Source organism: Cyprinodon variegatus, unplaced genomic scaffold, assembly GCF_000732505.1.
Source record: "Cyprinodon variegatus isolate N-32 unplaced genomic scaffold, C_variegatus-1.0 Scaffold207, whole genome shotgun sequence".
Taxonomy (NCBI): domain Eukaryota; kingdom Metazoa; phylum Chordata; class Actinopteri; order Cyprinodontiformes; family Cyprinodontidae; genus Cyprinodon; species Cyprinodon variegatus.
Genome location: NW_015150660.1, coordinates 211,356 through 231,564, shown reverse-complemented (window position 1 = coordinate 231,564; position 20,209 = coordinate 211,356). Strand labels below are relative to the sequence as shown.

General features: G+C 37.7%; 1 protein-coding gene across 3 annotated transcripts in view; it reads left to right on the top strand.

Moving 5' to 3' along the window:
* Positions 1-20,209, top strand: part of LOC107088131 (neurobeachin-like) — a 142,538-nt gene that overhangs the window by 81,849 nt on the left and 40,480 nt on the right. For all 3 annotated transcript variants that reach the window (XM_015380081.1, XM_015380080.1, XM_015380079.1), the window contains exons 14-23: positions 7,951-8,030; positions 8,328-8,390; positions 8,802-8,899; positions 11,231-11,323; positions 14,331-14,439; positions 14,573-14,654; positions 14,811-14,934; positions 15,052-15,244; positions 16,711-17,406; positions 17,514-17,963. In XM_015380081.1, the coding sequence (XP_015235567.1) occupies positions 7,951-8,030; positions 8,328-8,390; positions 8,802-8,899; positions 11,231-11,323; positions 14,331-14,439; positions 14,573-14,654; positions 14,811-14,934; positions 15,052-15,244; positions 16,711-17,406; positions 17,514-17,963 (1,988 nt within the window). The remainder of the gene's footprint in view (positions 1-7,950; positions 8,031-8,327; positions 8,391-8,801; positions 8,900-11,230; positions 11,324-14,330; positions 14,440-14,572; positions 14,655-14,810; positions 14,935-15,051; positions 15,245-16,710; positions 17,407-17,513; positions 17,964-20,209) is intronic.

Here is a 20,209-nt window from a genome sequence, read left to right as displayed (position 1 = left end):
CCTCAACTCTCCAGCGGCAGCCATTGTTGTTGTAACCCAAACGCGCTTTGGTGACGGGGTTGATAACGTTACTCTTGATCATCTGTCCATCATCGTATAAAGCCCGCCCTGACAATTTGATTGGATCGCCTGACAGTGGGCTTTAATACTCGCGCTACTATGAAGCAGAGCCAGACCGAACTTCCCCGAACTCAAACCTTGTGGGCGGGACTAAGTTCGGACTGGCACCCAGGCTAGAAGACAGCATTTCCCATGAGATAAAATGGTAAAATCCTGAATTCCTGGTTGCCTGCATTTCGATTGAACTCTTTTTCTGTTTTCTGTGGCTGTGTGAAAGAGGAATAGCGGAGAGGTAATCATTCTAACTGTGGCACAACTGTTGAGGATGTTTTAAAAAAAAAGTTTAACTTGGGTTTTGCACAGTATTCCAGTATCCCCCCGAGTCAACTCATGAGCAACTAATGTGCTGACGAGTTTAGAGCTTTAAAACAGATAAAAATGATTCTAGATCCAAGCAGGAAGATGCCACATTGTCTGAATATCATCCCTGGATAATTTGCACACGTAGACAATCTCTGAGGGAAACTTCGCATTGATTTCCACGTATAACAAATAGGAAAAGGATGAGGTGACGTATGCTGTGTTACTGCCACCCTCCTCAACGATGCTTAGTGTCTGTGAAAGTGATACAGACCCTCGGGCCATGACAGAGGTGTCATTCAACTAGTTGAAAGTCGAGGTATAATCAGAAAAAGTTAGGAAAACATTTAATGAAGGTTGAAAGTTATTTAGAGTGGTTTAATTACAAATTCTCCAAATGCATTCCTTTTGTTAGGAGCGTTAGAACAAATTTCTTCTTCCAGGTGAATGAAACCAGCCAATGATTGCTGCTCCAGATTTTCCTAATTAAAAGGCCATTTCAGTTTCATTTTTGGTAAATCTTCACCACATTTGATTGTGTCACATTTCAGAATCTGAAATTATCTCACCCTGATTATTTTCTATAAACAGATCTATTTATAGAACATGATAGATTTATCAACAGATTTCTCTAATGCTTCTTCTAATTGTTAAAACTGATCTATATTTGTCTTTTTTAATTAAGTGGCTGTTGTTTGTTTCATTGAGGCTAAAGGATGCTTTAAAGGAGAGCCCCATAAGTATTGTTATTTGTAACTTTAAGTAAATTCTCAGAGCTTAATAGTTTTTTTAATAAGATTACAAACATTAAAAACCTTAATAATGCTGGATTTCACCCTGGATTTTAAACCAATCTTTTTATCCTGAGGTATTTAGCATAGATAGAGGAAGCGGTTGGCCTTAAATCTTTAGGAGAGATGATGACTCGCATCCACCAGCTATGATGAATGCTTACATGGATCCAAAGTGGAAACAAGCAGTAAAAATGATCCCATTTCAAACCTGAACTGGAAAGAGACAATTTGTATTCCACGTTGATGTTTTTACTTGAATGGTTTCCATGCATGTTTACCACCTGTAATTGCCATGTTCTTCTGCTTCACTAAATTGAAATGGCAGCACAGCAGTGATACGTATGACATTCAAATTGATTCATTAAACAAATTTATGCAGCAGACAGTCTATAAAGTAAATACAGAGAGCAGTAGACCCAATTCTGTGACTTGTTCATAGCTAAGTTGAGCAAACTTTCCCCTTCATGCTGTGATTGGAACAACGGTTTTGAATCAAATTTCAGCTTTACAGCTTTGAGAATATAACATTGGTATTTGACAAAACAAATCCATCCCTTCCTCCTCCACTGTATACAGAGTGTATACAAAACTAAATTTTGAGGCATACAGCTTACGACAGTGAAATAAACATTACCATTTATAAAGTGCAGCAGTGATTAAGAATGTAAACAGTCTGGGACAAAAGGAAACCAGTTAAAAGTCATGGTGCAAAATGGATTGATATGGAAATGTGCAGTGCAGTAAAAAATCTATAAATATGTTGCAGATTGCAGCGGAACATTGAGTTGTGTTCTATTTAAAGGTATTATAATAATAAAAAAAAAAATCTGCCATATTGGTAGTGCAAATATTATGTTGCAAGTGTGATGCAGAGTCTAGATTAGAGTTTCAACACTGATGGCAGCTGGGAAAAAGCTGTTGCAGAGTTTGCAGGTCCTCCAGCGGATGCTAAAAAGCCTTTTTTCCCAGGGAGCAACAGGAAAAACAGTCCATGGTGGGGGTCTGAGGGGTTTGATTTATATTTTTCTGGTTCAAAGAAAAGTTGGAAAGGCTCATGAATTTGAAAATAGCTTGCAATATGTTTTTCTTTTTCATACAAAGACCATTTTAAAAGATTCTAAAGAAGCCACTGACATTAACATGGTTCCTTCCTTTCACCATCTATAAGTTTGAAACACATGGAAATGCAGGAGTTTGCAGTATTTTTTATTTGTTTTATCTGCTTAATTTACATAATCGCAAATCTTTCTTTTAATTTGTGAAAACAAAACAAAAACGGTATACATCCATGAACATATAAACAAGTTCAATTGAAATCCCAGCAGGTTTTTATTGGCGCTTGAATTGATAAATGTGTGCAAAGAATAAAGGAACACAGATATCTTCATGTTGTATTTCTCGTGGAGATATTTCTTTATTTTTTTAAGTAATGAATTGAGATATTGTGGTAGTATAGAATTGCACAAATGTGATGCTCTGAAAGAAAAAAGCGTTCTCAGCTGATTGGAAATAAACAAAGTTATACAGAAAAGGGAAGATGCAGGACAAAAGAATCTGCTCCATTTTGTTCACCTTAGGTTACCTTTTAAGCAGTAGACAGATTATAGATCACTTATAAGACAAGATTCAGAGAATAGTGCTTCAGCAGTAACGGTCGATTGGCTAGTTAATTATAAATGGACTCTTTGTATTAGTCCTGTGCAGAAAAAAAGACACAGGAAGCAGGCATATGTCTAGGACCCAAGTACAGAAATGATATCTCTTAGAAAATATTCAGAGACCTTGAGTCCACAATGGATTTAAAAGTCATGTTGTATAAGTATGAAAAAATAATTACTCCAAGTCAGTCAGAATTTTTAAAAGAGCAACAAAAGAAAAACAAAGTTGTTAGAAGCCAACGAGCCTGATTAACTAGCCTTGTTTCCGAGAGCACTTTTTTCCAAAAGGATTCTTAACTTAAGAACAGTAGTTTAAAGTATCAGGCTTATAAATCGTAGTAATAATAATCACACTAATGGAGCCATTAAGGCCAAAAACAGGGCCATTAAGGTCACATGAGTCACTGGCATTAACAGCCAAACACTCAACTCCGTCCACTAAAAGAGAAACGAAGATATGTGAGAACATTTTCCTTGGAGCGTACTGGAATCTAGAAAGGTACCATATTCTCAAGCATTTTAGTCCCTCAGAGATTTGTGAGTTGACCCCACTGCTTAATTTTGCAGCAGGTTCCTTGTGGTGGAGCCCAGCTGAGCTCTTTTCAATGAATAACAGATTTATGTTCTTGCAGCATCATTAACTGAATTCCATAGGCAGGCGGGCATGAAAAGATGGTTGTCTCCTTCCTGGGCAACCGCCATCTATAGAGAAATTTTAGAAATGATTTAGTGTGTCTTAGAATAATGAAATTATTTTCAGGAATAGATGAGGCTTCTGTCTTTTTTATAAATGAAAACATCAAGTTTTCTCTCTTCAGATGAACAAATGTCCCTCTGAATCCTGGTCCATTTTCTACATTGTGAATTGTTAACGTACCCTTACTGTGAAAACAGTGCGTCTGCTTTTTGTACTGTTAAAAAAAACTGAAAAAGACAGTTTTAACAGTTTCTGTTGCCATGAACTGCAGCATCAAAAAAGGTCAGAGTACGCCCTCACTTTAATCAACCTCTTCTTCGCCTCAGACCTGCTGCTGACTGTGAGTACGCATCCAAGGTCACCATGGTAACAGACAAATTTGATGGGCAGATCCAAGGGAGCGTTTGGAATTTCTAATCAAGTGACTGTCTGGATCCCTTTTTTGTTTGGTGATATTGCCGTTTGACTGCTGGGATTCAGCCCCATAAAGGAGCGCTGATAGCAGCACAGCAGCAATTAGCCTCAGACACATACTTACTGCCATTCAAAGCCAAAATGTGCTAGTTATGGTTTGACAGACCACATGCACATACACTTGACTGTACTGTAAGAGGGTGATACGCACTAATTTACATAGTAATAGGAAAATGTTTGATCTCACCACAGGCTTTGTGGATAAAAATTGATTCATCTTAGTGTCAGTCTGAGGGAAAGAGGTTGATTCCAAGTTGGACATGAAAATTTTTTCTGTATTGCTGTTTTTTTCAGTTTCCTTTGGCTTTACTTCTTTCATGAGACAACAAAATTAATTTGCACTTTTTTCCCCCCTTTACTTGGCAAATAATTCAAATCCTCCTTCCGGCTATAAAAAGACAAATGCGCTGTAATAAAAAAGGAAACCTTAGGCCTTCTGTAGTGACATTGCTTTGATTCTTACAAATAGGTCAGAATTCAGTCTATATGGTAATTGCATTTCTTTCCAGTTTATTGCAGGAAAAATGTAGCAGAAAAAAGCAGTTTGTGTATTGCTTATTTTTACTATGCAGTAGTCTCACACACACCACTTTCCTAATTTTGTAGACGTACATCCACAATTGTTTATGTGAATCTTAAATGTTTACAGGATGCATGATAGAATTAAAGTGTGCAATGTCAATAGTGCACAAACAAAAAATTGGATGGAATATATGAGAGGCTATAATACCTGAGAGGCTCTGCATTGCCAGTCTCTTGTATGAACCTTTACTGCATTTTATGCCCAAAGGTTAAGATTTTTGTTCTGGGTAATATGGCTTTCTGTAGAGGACACCGCTGTGTTGCAGGGGTAGCACAAACTCCAAAAAACAACTGTCAGTTGCATCCAGATTAGTTTTCTTTTGCTCATTTAGATAGTTAGAAAGTAATGAGTGTGCTTCTAGCAGTGTTGTGCAATGTGTAAGCACTCGTGAAAAATAAAGCTGCATACAGCTGGGGGCTAATGGTGCAGAGGATGGTGCTTAAACCAATGCCTTCAACTAGGGCTGCAACTAATGATAGTTTAGTAATGGATTAATCTGTCGAATATTTTTTAGATGAAATGACTTATAATTTGATAGCAAAAGGTGCTCTAATACACTATTCAAACAAGGTAAAGCTAAAAACTATGTCACTCGAGGGCATCTGGATAGAAGATATTCACTGGCGAAAAAGGTTTTCACCTCAGACACAAAGGCTCCTTAAATTTTTCACCATTTCGCCATAATGCTTACTGCTGTGAGTGGGTTGTTCTTTCACCTAACGACACATGTTAGAGTCTGTGTACTCCAATTACACATAATGGATTACCAAGTTAATGGACTACTAAATTACTTGACAAACAGTTTACGTATCTATCAATGTTAATGGTTTTCAGTTTGTTTTGTCTTATGTAGTTATACCCTCTTGGAAAGCCTCGTAACTTATATACGAATAATAACCAATTATTTGACCTTTTTGAAATCTCATTTTGGTTTATAAGTAAAGAAAATCCAATTTTGTTTAGCAAATATGCCTAAAAACTGTTGTCTGATGAAAATCAGGAACATTCATTTATAGAAGTAAAACACAGTTTTTAACTTTACCCCTTGGATCCTATTTAAGTCAGTTTAAATCTTATATAGATTGTAATGTATGTAAGACCCTAAAACCAGGAATATATTTGTTTTATAAACAATGATGGATGTTCCCTGTCATCATTTTCAGCCCAAATGAGCAGCCCATTGACAGGTGAGGATGATGGATAACAAAGGAGGGCCTCAGTGTCATGTTTTTGGCTTAGTGAAGAACGGGTGAACGGGCTCAGACGACTAGACGCACTCGTATAATTCAAGGGCACCAAAGCATGGCAGACAAACGCCCAGAGACACTCCTCTCTTTTTTGTTTTCCTTAGTTTTTACATTTCCTTCAGCTTCAGTCAATCGAGATTTTTTATTTTGAAGGAGGGTATGGTGTGTTTCATTGAGCAAAGAAATACTTTGTTTTTAATGGCATTTTTTTTCTCTAATGGCATACGGAAGTGATAAATGAGGAGAGCTGCAAAAATCTTGAAAATACACCCAATCTGACATAATATTGATAACAGTTCACTATGAAGTGTGAAAAAATATTAAATCATGTAGGTTTGACATCTTTTGTTGACTTGCATTTTTTTATTCGTTCAGGATGATGTATAATGTGTGGCCTAAAAATGACTATTACTGATGTAAATGTTGTAGTTTTTTGGAAAAAAGTGTTTTTAAACCTTAAACCCTTTAATTTTTAAACGTAAACATCTATCAAAGCTGATATTTACCAAAACATTTCATGCTGTACTTAATTAGTAGGCTGTGTAAGATAGTATAAATGCAAATTATAATGACTAAATCAAATACAGCTGCTGATTTGGGCCCTTTTATTTATTTTGATCAATATGAAAAAGGCATTGGAATATTAATTTGATTCATTTTCTCTCATTCTCGTTCTTACATTGTTTAGAGCTGCTAAATCTGAAGTCTCAACTATTAAAGAGCAAGGCACTGTGGCTTCCTTATACAGGTTTATTAATAGCTGTTAATTGATCTTTAAGCATCAAGTCCACCCTGGAAACTAAAAATAATAGATACAAATCAAAATGACATACTACATATATGGGAATAAATTACATTTACAAAGGTCGATATTGGGGGGACAAACAACTGCATGCTCCAAAGGATCGAAAGCTGTAGATCTAAAAAATGTGTGCTTTTCAATCATCACCAGCTTTTCCGCAAATACTCTTTTATGTCAATTAGGGCTAAAACTAACAGCTATTTTCCAAATCTAATAACATGTCTATTATATTTATTTATTGATTATTAATCAGATAGCCAAAGGTTCCTTAAAGAAGACTTTTTACGAAATTCAACCAGGTTGAGCTAAAACTTTACGTTCTGGATAGAGCATATTGACAGACAAAAAAATCTTTTTTCATCTTAAATGCAAAATGTGTATATATAATGCAAACAGTGTTCTGGAAGTTAGTCCATTTTCAAAAACATAGTCCTTCAAAAAAAATCCTCTCAAACCTTTTATAAACTAAATTAATTCATAATATAAATATCAGATAAATACAGTTTGAAGGAATGAAAATGATGCCACTAATTATTATCTGCAGTATTTGAACAGTAAAGACAATAACATCCCAAACAATCACATACAATGGTAGTTTAATATTTCAGTGTCTGTAAAGTCAAGAAATTATATGAAAGTTTTTTTTTAGTTTCCAAAAACTTTAGGACATTTGAAAATGCATACTCTGTCTGCCTCTATTCACCGAGATGTGAATATCAATATCTCCTTTTAAATTCTTTAACCATGTTGCTAATATTTATATATTGTACCACCTTCAAGGCAAGGATGAAAGCTAAAAAGAAAAAACATCATTTTCTGGGATTCACTGGCTTTAATATAGTTGATTAAAGTTGCAGCAACAATTCCTTTCTTAATGTTATTATGCTTCTATAAAAATGGATGCAGTGCCAGAGCAACAAATTAGACACAGTGGATTCTGCAGCTTGTTTGCTTTGGATCACTCTGACCATCAATCACAATTTTTTTGCAAATGACTTTGGCATCACTGTAATAAGTTAAATTAGCACAAGCATAAAATATCCAGATTGCCAAATAGCTTGTGGAGTTAATGACAGTGATTTACAGTTCTGATGAAGAGAAAGTGAGCTCATGTGAATGTTTTTTTCTTTTCCCCAGCTCTCGAGGAAGCCTCATAAAACTGTCAGTAAACAGAAGGGCTCACTCAGACTGAGTTGCGGACATGTTTAGCGTGCCATTATCGATCTGTGAAAATGTTTTGCTAATCTTTATTTCTACCTGTATGTTTTTGCTCAGATGGACCGCGGCCGTCCCAGAAGGAGATCATCTCGCTTAGAGCCTTCATGCTCCTCTTCCTCAAACAACTCATACTGAAGGTAGAGGGGGAAAATGTGATTATCTTCATGGCATAGTTTAAGCTGTGGGAAATCACTTTACGTCTTTGATGTTCTCTGTTGTTTCTCCTCCCGGGCAGTTTGCTTCTTAATCTGAAATATGTGGAAAATAGCATTAAAGATGAGCAATGTCAATGGAGCATGGTAGCTTTAGTGTGCACGAATTAGTGTTTGTTCCTTCTTCTATGTTGAGTCATCTGAGGTTAATAAGAAGTAAAAAAAAATAATGAAGATCAATGAGGCGTATTTGTAAATCTATTTTATTTTTTTTTCTTCCAGGACCGGGGCGTGAAGGAGGACGAGCTGCAGAGCATCCTCAACTATTTGCTGACCATGCATGAGGTTCAGTTCTTTATCCTCTTTATTAAAATAGTAAAGAAAGCGGGACAAAGAGGGAGGATGGCGAGAGCCTGAGTGAAGCTGGTGGCAAAGTATGCGCTATAGTCTGGGGGCTGGAGTTATGGTCCACTTAAATAAGTGAGAGTGAGTCAGCTTCAGTACGGTGACAGCATAAAAAACTGCCGCAACAATGGACTGAACAGAATGTACTCCTCTGTAACAATTATATCTATTCTTGCTCTGAAATACCACCTGCTCCTCCGCAATTCCCCCCTCCGTGTCCACCCCTGCATCTCTCTCTTTGTCCTCCTAGCCTTCTATTCATCTCTAGCCTCCGGGCCTTTTCCTTTTGTTCCCCTCCTACTCCTCCGCTGCCGTCTCACCTGTTCACCTTGCTTTCTTTTTCTTACGCAGGATGAAAATATCCACGATGTGCTCCAGCTGCTGGTGGCTCTTATGTCTGAGCACCCGGCATCCATGATCCCTGCTTTTGACCAGAGAAATGGCATCAGGTGATTGCAGCCCACTCATGCATGTTCATAGACAAAGCTCTGCTCCTGCTCTAAGAATTACATCTGTTTAATTTACATTCACACAACCTTAAACTTTTACTAGTTATAGCATAGTTGAAACTATAATTTTAGGATGTACAAAACACCCAATTGGTCTCACAGTCTGATGTTATAGCTAATTAAAAATTTCCTCTTTTAGGTCTCCTTGGATACCTAGCCTTTTTCTAACTGATAAATGTTAATAATAATGACAGATTGAGATTCTTTAGGATTTTCTTGTAATAATCTTTAAAGACAGACATTTTGTCATCATTAAAGAAGCTTATCTTAGTAGTTTATCATAACTCCTGCTCATTCCTCCCAAAATAGTGGAACTCAGTCTTGTCAGCCCATAATTAGTCTTCCTAAAACGTTGGGACACTTTGGAGCTACTTTTGATTCGGAAGCCACATTTATCTTCTATAGTTCCACACATTGCTATTTTTATCCATTTTGTTCTTACTAAGGCGAAACACCTCCACAGCACAATACTGCCACCGCCGTACTTTACAGTTGGTATGTTGAACTGGACTTTTTAAGCTTTACCTCTTTCCCTCCAAAAGCTACAGTAGTTATGATGGACAGACACAACAAAGACAAAACTTAAAGGCTTAAACTTAAATTGCTGACTTTAACGCTATTTTTTCTTGTTGCTTTGAGAGAAATGTTCTATTCCTCCTCTCTGAGTGGTCTTTCAGCTCTTATGGTGCTACACATGGAAATAGAAAGCTTGTTCACAAGGTCCATCGCTTTTATTCACTTCATGTTTTATACAAAAGCATGCTCATTTCTAGGACTCAAAGCCTGTCTCCTTTTTAAGAATCACTATTACTGGGCATTCCTATACTGTTTATACTGCTGTGTAATTGTTTAAACAGGCGAAGTTTCAGAAATCTATGAACTTTACTACGGATAAAACCGACCCTTTGTAGGTCCTTATTTTCTTTTAGGTCTTTTATTTTCTCTTTTCTAATATTTGGGTTGATCCCTTTCTTTAATGATTTTCACATTGTTGCACATGACGTCAGTGTGTTTTAGGTGCTTCCTTAAAATGCATCCATATAATTCAAATAATATGAATAAATACATCAAAAACATACAAAGTTATCACATCACCTATGTTTTCCTAAGTTGGTCATCTGAGAATTACGTGATACTAATCATAGTATATTAAAAGCTCTCACATATTGTCCCTACATTTAGCAAATATACATATTTTAAATGTGTCCAACTTACCTATAAAATGAAGTAGGCTAATTTAAGTTTAGGTTGTCAGGAAAAAAAAGATGTTTTACCTTTTTCATAAGGTGTATAACTTTAGAATTAAGCACCATTCTCAATGTTTCCTGTTGGTATGACATGTCTGCTGATCAGAAGGCATGTTGTGTTCTCCTGTGGTGGATTTGTGCAGCAACATTAACATCACTATGTAATCAGACTCATCTTTGCATGCTGAGTAATAATACTTAAGAGAACAGAGCCTTCTGATTACTTGAAGACAGACCCCGGCCAACTGTGTGGGTAATTTTCCCAATGCATAACTTCACTTGGATGCCTTCTCGGTTGCTACAGTAACTCTTATTGCTTGAGAGCTAATGCAAGCTGTGCTGCCTTCTTATGTGTCCCCTTTGTACACCCCTTTGATGAACATCCCTCTCAAGTAAAAATGTTTTTTTTCTGTATTTACAACCCGGGTGTTCTGTGCATTGGGCAAAAGTAAAGCATTTGATTTAGTTATTTCCAAATATTAATAATGGATGTGCAACAATCAGTCTGGGAGGATATCTTTAGGTTTAACTAACACCCTTAAAAGGATTTATGTTGTTTTTCTGTGCTTGTTAAAAGCATTTAGCTTAGCATTTAGCAACATTTAGATGTACCATATCACAAAGCAGACTCTCTTAGACACGAGCATGTAAAATAGATTCAAACTGAAATTTTTTTTATGCCAATGTACCGTAAGGATTGACATTATCTCACAGCATATTTTTGTGTATGTTTTGTAAACAAAATGCAGATATGACAGATCGTTAAGTATGATTTAAAGCAATCTCTAAGTCTAAATGTTTTGAAATTGGTTAAAATTGTGAAAAAGCCTTTTACACAGGAGCAGAATTCTAGATGCATATTGTTTCATGAGATATGGAGCAAAAGGTCCTAAAAAGCTTACATTTAATAGTAACCGCATAAAACAACATCATTAAAGTTTTTTTTTTTATTATTATTATCTATTTTTCTTACTCTGCATTTGTGTTATAGAGTTTTATCCCCATGTACATATTTTCATTTCAGGGTGATCTGCAAACTCCTAGCCTCTAAGAGTGAAAGTATACGGGTTCAGGCCCTCAAGGTCCTAGGCTACTTCCTTAAGCACCTCGGCCACAAGTAAGTGCCTACTTTCTTCTTCTTTCTTCTAATCTTTTTATGCCCAGTAGTTAACAACCACGAATATTTTAAGACAAGGTTGCATCAACCAGATTTTTGAGTTAAATTTAGCTTTTTCTAAAAATTTTCACATTCAGTTTCTCTTTAATAATGTAATTATAAGAGCAGCATTGAAAATATATATTTCTGGTCATTTTACTATTGATGATAAATAGAAAAATAGATTACAATGCTAGTTGGGGGCTGCTCAGTGGCGCACTAGTAGCACTGCTGCCTTGCTGGGTTCTGGATTCGATTCCCGGTACTGGGTCTTTCTGCATGGAGTTTACATGTTCTCCCTGAGCATGTGTGCATTTTCTCCAGGTACCCTGGCTTCCTCCAGTCCTAAAACATGACTGTTAGGTTAATTGGCTTCTCTGAATTCTCCTTAGGTGTGAGTGTGTGTGCAAGTTTGTTTATCCTGTTTGTCTCTGTGCTGCAATGCGATGGACTGGAGACCTGTCCAGGGTGTACCCCGTCTCTGTCCCGTAGACGGCTCCCATCGCAACCCCGCTTGGGATAAGTGTGATGTAAATTGAATGGATGAATGTTAGTTGAAAAGGGGACCATTTACATTTAGATCAGTTGTACTGAAACAAAGACAAAGTGATTCTGGAGTTGTATTTGTTTAATCTAGTTTTCATTTTAAACTGTCTTTAGCATCCTATACTGAAGATATTTGCAGACGGCATCGTAATAGCTTTAAGTGTATTTAGCCTTAGCTTAAGAAGGTAAATTATATGATTTGCCAATGGAATGATATGTTTGTTTGATATGTATGTTTTACTCATAAAATAAGATAAATAAATAATATGCACTTGAAATGAGAAAATGCTATTGTTTGTTTTCTTATTTAAATAACTGTCTTCTTCAATTGGCAAAGTGTCTCGCTTAACTCCTTAATTAAAGAAAAAATACACTTATTTTAAGAAACAATTACTTACTTAGATTATTTTTTTGCAGTGCAGTGAGAGACGTTGATAAACTAAAAAAGGAAAGCAGTTTTTTTATGTACTCTGCCTTCCTTTTAGGTGCTGAAAATGGCAAACTCTTAATCACTTCCAGCTTGAGCAGCTGTCTTGGTAACTCATTATAATAATGTACAGTTTCCTTTACTTATAAGGGGAGTAGCTAGACTTGAGTTTTCGCCCCACAATAATATTTAAACTAAAGAGGGTTGAGGTCAGTGGAATTTAAATTTGTAAATATGCAGATTATCAATAGCTCCAGCTAATTTGAAAGAAGAAATAAAATGTTCTTTAAAATGATGCATTAATGCAGAGAAACTGTTAGACTTTCACAGCCAATCTATAAAATAACTACTAATGTCCAGCATCACACTCTCCAGTGAGCTTTCCAAGATCTATTTGTTCATGTTTGTGTGGAGATCTCATCCTTGTCATCATGTCCGGGCAGAAAGAATCATTGTGACAGCGTGCACTCGGAGGAAGGGGAAATCTTGATGAGGGGCTAAGAATGCTGGGGGATTTAGTCATCCCATGTGACCCGGACACCTCTCGCTGTATGAGATGAGGGAGGGCCACCACACTGCACCTGAGCCCGACACAAATTACTCCTCCACCCACTTGAAATCTGTTCCCATCACACATCTTATTGCAATTTGCATACTTTTGTATAAAAAAAAAAAAAAAACTAGTGGCCCACTTTAGCGTTACATCTGCATAACTAAAAAAGCATCTCCACAGTTAGTTAACATAATATCTAAGAATTTGTAATGTATAGCAAATAGTAACTACAATTCACCCCTTAAAGTGGTAGGTGAGGATAACTGTAATAAATTTAAGCAGTGTAACATCAAAAGTGCCAGCTTTACATTTATAATGCTACTGGCTTTAGTCAGATTGGGTACACTACAACTGAATGTTAAATGACATAGTGGAGAATGTTCTTTTTCCGGGTGGATCATCAAAATAAGTGCTCCTCCTAATTGTCAATCATTCTGCTGATATGTTTACATAAAGTCGTTCTACGTGCTCGTCTCCATTTTCACTTACCAGTGGTGAGTCTGCCATATTGGAAAAATTGCAAACCTTTTGGAAAGTAAGCTTGTATGAGCAATGCAAACAGCAACTTTTAAACAGAGCATGCACGAGGAGAAATGGGCTCGTGCACGCTCTTGCATGCGTTTAATAGTTATGCATGTGCATTTTTATTTTAAGGTAGGGAGGGTGGGTCTTTTCAAAAAATTGCGAAAATCCTCTGCTATACCTTTAAGTGGAATCTCTAGGATTTTTCTTTAGACTGACTAGCATTAAAAAGTATACCTGCAACAAAAAGCGTATTGCTATTATTTTTGGCCCTCTTTGCTGAAGACCTGTCACAGCATCTAAATCTTACAATGTTTATAATAAGTTTAAATTAAGTCAAGAAACATGAGAAAGCTGCACAAGGTTGGAATATGGAAAATTTGAAGGGGAAAAAAAAGGCATTGTTGTTAGTAGATGAACAGCCTCTGAACACCATCTCAATTAACACCTCTTTGAAAGGCACCTTGTTAGTGTGAAAATACTGTCTCAAGCCAGATAGTATCTTTTTTTTTTTTTTTACTATTTTGTAGATACAACAGAAAGAAAGGAAAGAAAAATATTTAAGGTTTTAGGTTGTTAAAAGTGTAATAATCGATTTGTTTTAATTTAAGCTTTAAAAGAAAACAGAATATTTTGCAGGGCTACTTTTCAGTATTTTATAAGCAATTTAACATGATATATATATATATATATATATATATATATATATATATATATATATATATATATATATTTATACAGACTGCCTCTGGTGTGCTCTTTTCATTTCTAAGGCTTTTGTTATCAAACACATCAGTGTTGTTTCCTGGTTGTCAGCCCAGATTATACTAATATGTTGTTTGCTCAGTGGCAATCAGGGTCAGTTCTAATTATCACACTGGTCCTAAATAATATGGATTGTTGTTTCTTTTCCCCTCCAGGAGGAAGGTGGAGATCATGCACACGCACAGTCTGTTCACACTGCTGGGAGAAAGGCTGATGATGCACACCAACACCGTTTCAATTACCACCTACAACACGCTGTATGAGGTAGGAAATTGTGGGAAAACGTCTCCTTTCTCTGCATTTCCCTACAGATTTACATTTATCTTTGTAAAAATATCACAATAGAAATGATTTGCATGCTGTTTAAATGGTGTCCCCTAAATTTCTGTAAATGCAGATTCTGACTGAGCAGGTTTGCACCCAGGTGGTCCATAAACCCCACCCTGAGCCAGACTCCACTGTCAAGATCCAGAATCCCAGTAAGTGGCAAAACACTCCTCTGTGGCTTCAGTCTGTCATTTGTTTCTCTTTGGTAATGTGAACAAACAAGCCTGGATTGGAAATCGGCTCTGTTTTCTTCCTCGCAATTTTCTTTCCCTCTTCTGTCATTATTGATGCTTTCTTGTTTCATGCAGTGATTCTGAAAGTAGTGGCTACATTGTTAAAGAACTCCTCACCAAGCGCTGAACTGATGGAAGTCCGAAGACTCTTCCTTTCCGACATGATTAAACTGTTTAGTAACAGCCGCGAAAACAGACGGTAAAAAAAAAGCAGATGCTCATTTATACATTTATTCCACTTCCATTTATTCCTGTTTTAACAACTGATCATTTTTTACATTGATCAGCTGCTCATGTGTGTGTTTTTGGTCATCAGCTGCCTGTTGCAGTGCTCAGTGTGGCAGGACTGGATGTTCTCTCTCGGATATATCAATCCTAAGAACCCAGATGAGCAGAAGATCACTGAAATGGTGTACAACATCTTTAGGATCCTTCTCTACCATGCCATCAAATACGAATGGGGGGGATGGAGAGTGTGGGTTGATACCCTCTCCATTGCGCATTCAAAGGTATGTGTGCAAAAAATCACATTTTAGTCTTCATTGTTTTTTGGCCAACTAAAATAGTGTGCAGAACTGAATTAGACTAGCTTTTCTTTTGCAGTTTGCAATAAATACCATCTGAAGGTCCTGTAGAGAGACAGATTCATATCCTATAATGTCGAATACATATAGTTATAACAGTAAAAGAAAAAAAAAAACGTATAGCTGTTACTCTGACACAAAAAAAACGGCTTAACTTTATGTCACTGAGCTAGAAGTACTTTCTTTCATCATTGAAATGTTCTTGTTTCTGAAAAACATTAAGATTACCAATAGTAACTACAAACCGGCAGAAATCTATGCAAGTGACGCCTTTCCTTCAGAGAATCTTTGTCTCTTGGTTATGACATGTGATGTGATATTAATAGCTTGTCTACTTTGCTCATTAATTCAGAAACACAGGGACGTTTGATTTATATGTTTTACATTATCTTGCTTATTCTGAAAAACCAAATGTTTTTATTTATTCTTATAAAAATGTCATTAATTGAACAAAACAAACCAATTTCTATTTTTCTTCTGGTGAATGTAATACGCTTCCGTAATTAACAGCCCGGTTTGACAGAACATGGTCGTTTTTCGAGAGCTATTAGTGGAACATATGTCCTCCCTTTTTGACCATAAGTAGATGATCATCTTCTTTTTTGAAGATGGGAGCTCAAGTACACGATTCGCCTGCTCCAAACACTCATTTCCAAATGAGAAAACACATTTGCAATTGGTTGCAAAGAGCAAAAACACAGAGTGAAAAAGCGGGCACAAGACCTACAGAAAGGCTTGAGATGTTTTGATAAAAAAAAAAAAAAAAGGGAAATAAGGGTTTCGAAATGAAAAAGAGAAACATAAGCGCATGAATCTCTAGCTATGATAATATGTGCTTAGATATTTTCTGTGTTTTTTCTAATAATAGTAATAATTGGATCCTCTTTTTTTAAATTTGTTCTTTTTATCTTTCTTTTTTCTCAGTGTACAGTTGCTCTAGAAAGTTTACATACCCATCCAATAAAGAAAATGACAAATTCACACTAGAAATTAAAATAACACAAAACTGAAAAAGTAATAATACAAATTTATTAAATGATCATCTAGAAAATAAAATATTGATTTAAACATAGAGTTTGATTAATTTTTGTGTGTGTACACATGCATATATATTCAAAATCAATGTCATGGTTTTAGTTTTTTATAGTTTTTATTTATGTTTTTCAATTTCAATTTTTTTTTACTTGCAGTTGATTTTTTTCCTGTTTTTAATTGAAGGGCACATAAACTTTAAAGCACTGCTGTTTTGCTCTGGAGTCCCTGTTTTATTTGTGCTCTGACCCTGATGATTTATAGGTCATAGTTGCAGGTAGCTGTAGATGAGGAGGGAAGCTGCTGTCGGCACACATTTTCTGATCACCTTACCATTTATGTCCCACCGTCTCCCACAGGTGACCTATGAAGCTCATAAAGAGTACCTGGCTAAGATGTATGAAGAGTACCAGCGTCAGGAGGAGGAAAACATGAAGAAAGGAAAGAAAGGCTCCGTCTCCACAATCTCTGGTCTCTCAGCCACGCCAGCTCCTGTCGTCAACGGGAATCTGGAGATAGATGACAACTCTCAGACGCAAACCCCAGAGAGCGAAGCCGAGTATGGCGAAGGGGCAGGTGGGGACTCTCGCAACCTTCTCGCCGAGGGTTCAGTGAAGCGCCCGAACGGGGAAGCTCTGACACCTGGGGAGCAGACTGCTGGTCCTGGGGTGAGAGTGGAGGTCCATGACCTCCTGGTGGACATTAAAGCTGAAAAAGTAGAAGCCACTGAGGTGAAGCTGGATGATCTGGACCTGTCTCCTGAGGGGCTAAGTGGGAGTGTGAGTGTGAGTGGCAGTGGGGGTGTGGTAGGAATAGAAAACGGACCTCTTGTAGAGGTGGATTCTCTCCTGGACAGTTCTTATTGCTCTGTTGTTCCAAACCTTAATGGGAACCTGGCACCGAAAGACGAGACGGTGGGCTCTGGGGTCAGAATTGGACCAAGCTTGGGGCTTTCTGGAGTCAACATGGAGGATGATGGGAACATGGGTCCTCTCATCACGTTGGCTGATGAGAAGGACAGCGTTCCAAGCAACAATGGCTTTCTTTTCAGCAAGGTAGGGTATCATTGCTGCTCCCTATGATTCATCGAAATACTTTTTATTGAACTCCATCCTCCCCTAAAGTAAAATTTATAATGTTACCCCTCTTTTATCTGATTCAGGTGGATGAGAAGCTGCTTCCAGCTCTGGCATCCACAGATCCCCTCGTCCTTCCAAGTCCAGACCAACCTGCTCCATCAGGCACTGTCCCCGCTCACTCTACCACCAGCGCCAGCGATGACCTCAGCCTGCTGGCCCACATGACCAGCTGTGACTCTGATTTAACACAAACCCAAAGCCACTCCTCCGGGGAACTCCCCGAGGACGGACCGTTTAAAATCCAGAGTCCTCTAGCTGACATCAGCTCTATCGCCGAAGCCGAGAGTCAGAACCAGCTCCAAGGGACGACCAGGCCAGAATTCCCTGAGGGGGAGGGTGCATCCGGGCCAGAGGGGGAGACTGTGGGGCTGAAGACCGGGGGAGACACGGCCAGTACCACTTCTGATACAGAGAGGTCAGATGATGGGAAAGACAAGGACACAAAGAAAATCCAAACTACAGCAACCACCCAGGTGGGTTTAAACTCCCAAAAACTCCTGATGATTCTGTGAAAATACCAAACCTTAGACTTGAATGTCTAAGATAAAGTGGATCTGGGCCCCTTGATGATGCTCTTAAACCCTCATGTCTCATGGTTTAATAATTATATGGTTATACTTTAATACATTTTTAAAAAGTGGATTGATTCCACATGTTTTAGCTGATTGTGAAATAGTTCACTGATCCAGATGTCAGAGTTTAAAACTATCTACCGTATTTTCCAGATTATAGAGCACACCTCACTTTAAGCCGCAGCCATCAAAAAACTGCAAATGCTCCTTTATAAGCCCGATGTATACTGAACTGTCTCCCACCATACCTGTAGGGGGAGCTCTACATGTAGACCCTGGAGTAGGGACAAAGAACAATGCTAGCTCCCGTTAGCTTGTTGGCTCGCAGCAGTTAAAGCTTCTACTGAAAGATGAGGCTTTGTCAGCTCTTTATTTCAGCTCTACAGGAGTTTAGCCCAGTCTCTTCATTGGTTCAGCAGCTTTAATGCGGCAAATAAATTTCAAAATGTGTACATTTTGGACAGTTGTTCTCCGCTGTGCCTGCTGCTAGCATGTTCTTGTGCTAAATGAAAATTAGCCCCTTATTCTTTCATTTCTAACTTTGACTTCCCCCTCTGGCGGTTAGGAAAAATCCACAGAAAAGCCGCATATTCTTATAAGCCGTAAGGTTTAAAGCGTGGGGAAAAAGTAGCGGCTTATAGTCTGAAAAATAGGGTGTACCGGTATACGCCCCAATCAGTATTCTAGTAAGGACTTTTTGAATTAATCAAAGATTTTGAACAAATCCAGCTGCATTTTGTTTGCTTTTCTACTTCTAGAAAAGCTGGGATTTTATTTAGATGAATTAGTTTTCAGGAATCGATCAGACTTATTAAACAAATTTATAAAAAAAACAAAAACTGATGGTTCCACTAGTTTTGTATTTGTTAACAATCTTTATCTTATTTTTACACCAAGTCTAGTTTCTATCTGAGGATTCAAAGCAAAGTCTAAAGGCCAAGTTATGCTTCTTTTGCATAGCCTCTGCAACCGTCAAATCTGTCTCTGTGAGCGACCACTGCCCTCGCGCAGAGGTTCTGCAACCGTCGTCGCGCTTCTCAAAAAAATCCTGACGGTTGCAAACCCGCGCAGACCTCAACCACAAGTGTGCAGACTAAAAGCAGCTGTGATTGGTCCTTGGTATGCCTTTTCGGCTGTCTGTGTGGTCTTCCTTCTTGATTCGGTGCTGGGACGCGCCATTTTTAAAAACCGAGGAACAACTACAATGGACAACTACGACGAAAGGTTATTTGGGGTTTTTGCCAACTCCATTAACAGAACCTGTTCCTCTTGGATGTCTAGTACCTCTAGATCCATCTCCGTGACCGTGATATCTTGCAGACGTGCCATCGTTGTTTTGGAAGATAAACACTACCACCGGCGCCGCCGAAGTTCTCACCGGTTCTAGAATAGGCTCTTCCTTGCGCTTTTGCGGGAAACTGCTGTTGTCCCTAGAAATTCCAGACCGACAGTGCAGAAGCATACCAGCAAAACTGATCGCGACCAGACCCAAGCGACATTTGATGTGTGCGGTTGCTGAAGTATAATCTGCCCTTAAGAATTTTGAGGTAACTACCCTAGCCCTCAGCTTGATGCTGTCACCACCATGCTTCACAGTTGCTAAGTAATTGTTTGGTTTAAAAGCCTCAGCTTGGCTCCTCCAAACATCCAACCTGTGGACAGGGAATCTGTTGCTTAGCGATTTCCAGCACCAGTCTTAGCCATCTTGTTCTAAAGTTGCTTCTCAACATCACAATCAATTTCATGTCATCTAAAGGTAACGGTGTTGGTCAACTGTGTAGTCCGAGTCAATGGAGGTTCCAAGTACACTTCAAAATACGTCTTTAAAGCTCTGAATTTATTGAAATGAGATTAAATGTGGAGTCCATGCCAGGAGATGTTTTCTCCTAATCTGACAAGTGTTTAAGTATCTATGCACATTCAGTACCTTAATCATAACTACAAAAACCACAAAGTTTCTCTCCAAGCTACTACAGACATTATCCAGGCATTAGTAGGGATACATAATTAGTATACAGTAGGATTTGGAAAAACCTTGAAGAAATTTTTTTTTTTTAATTTGACCTCAGTTTGCTGTGTGATCTTTTTACCCTGAATATAAAGCATCTTTTTTGTTTGAGACGGATGATGATTGTCTGTTCACTTCT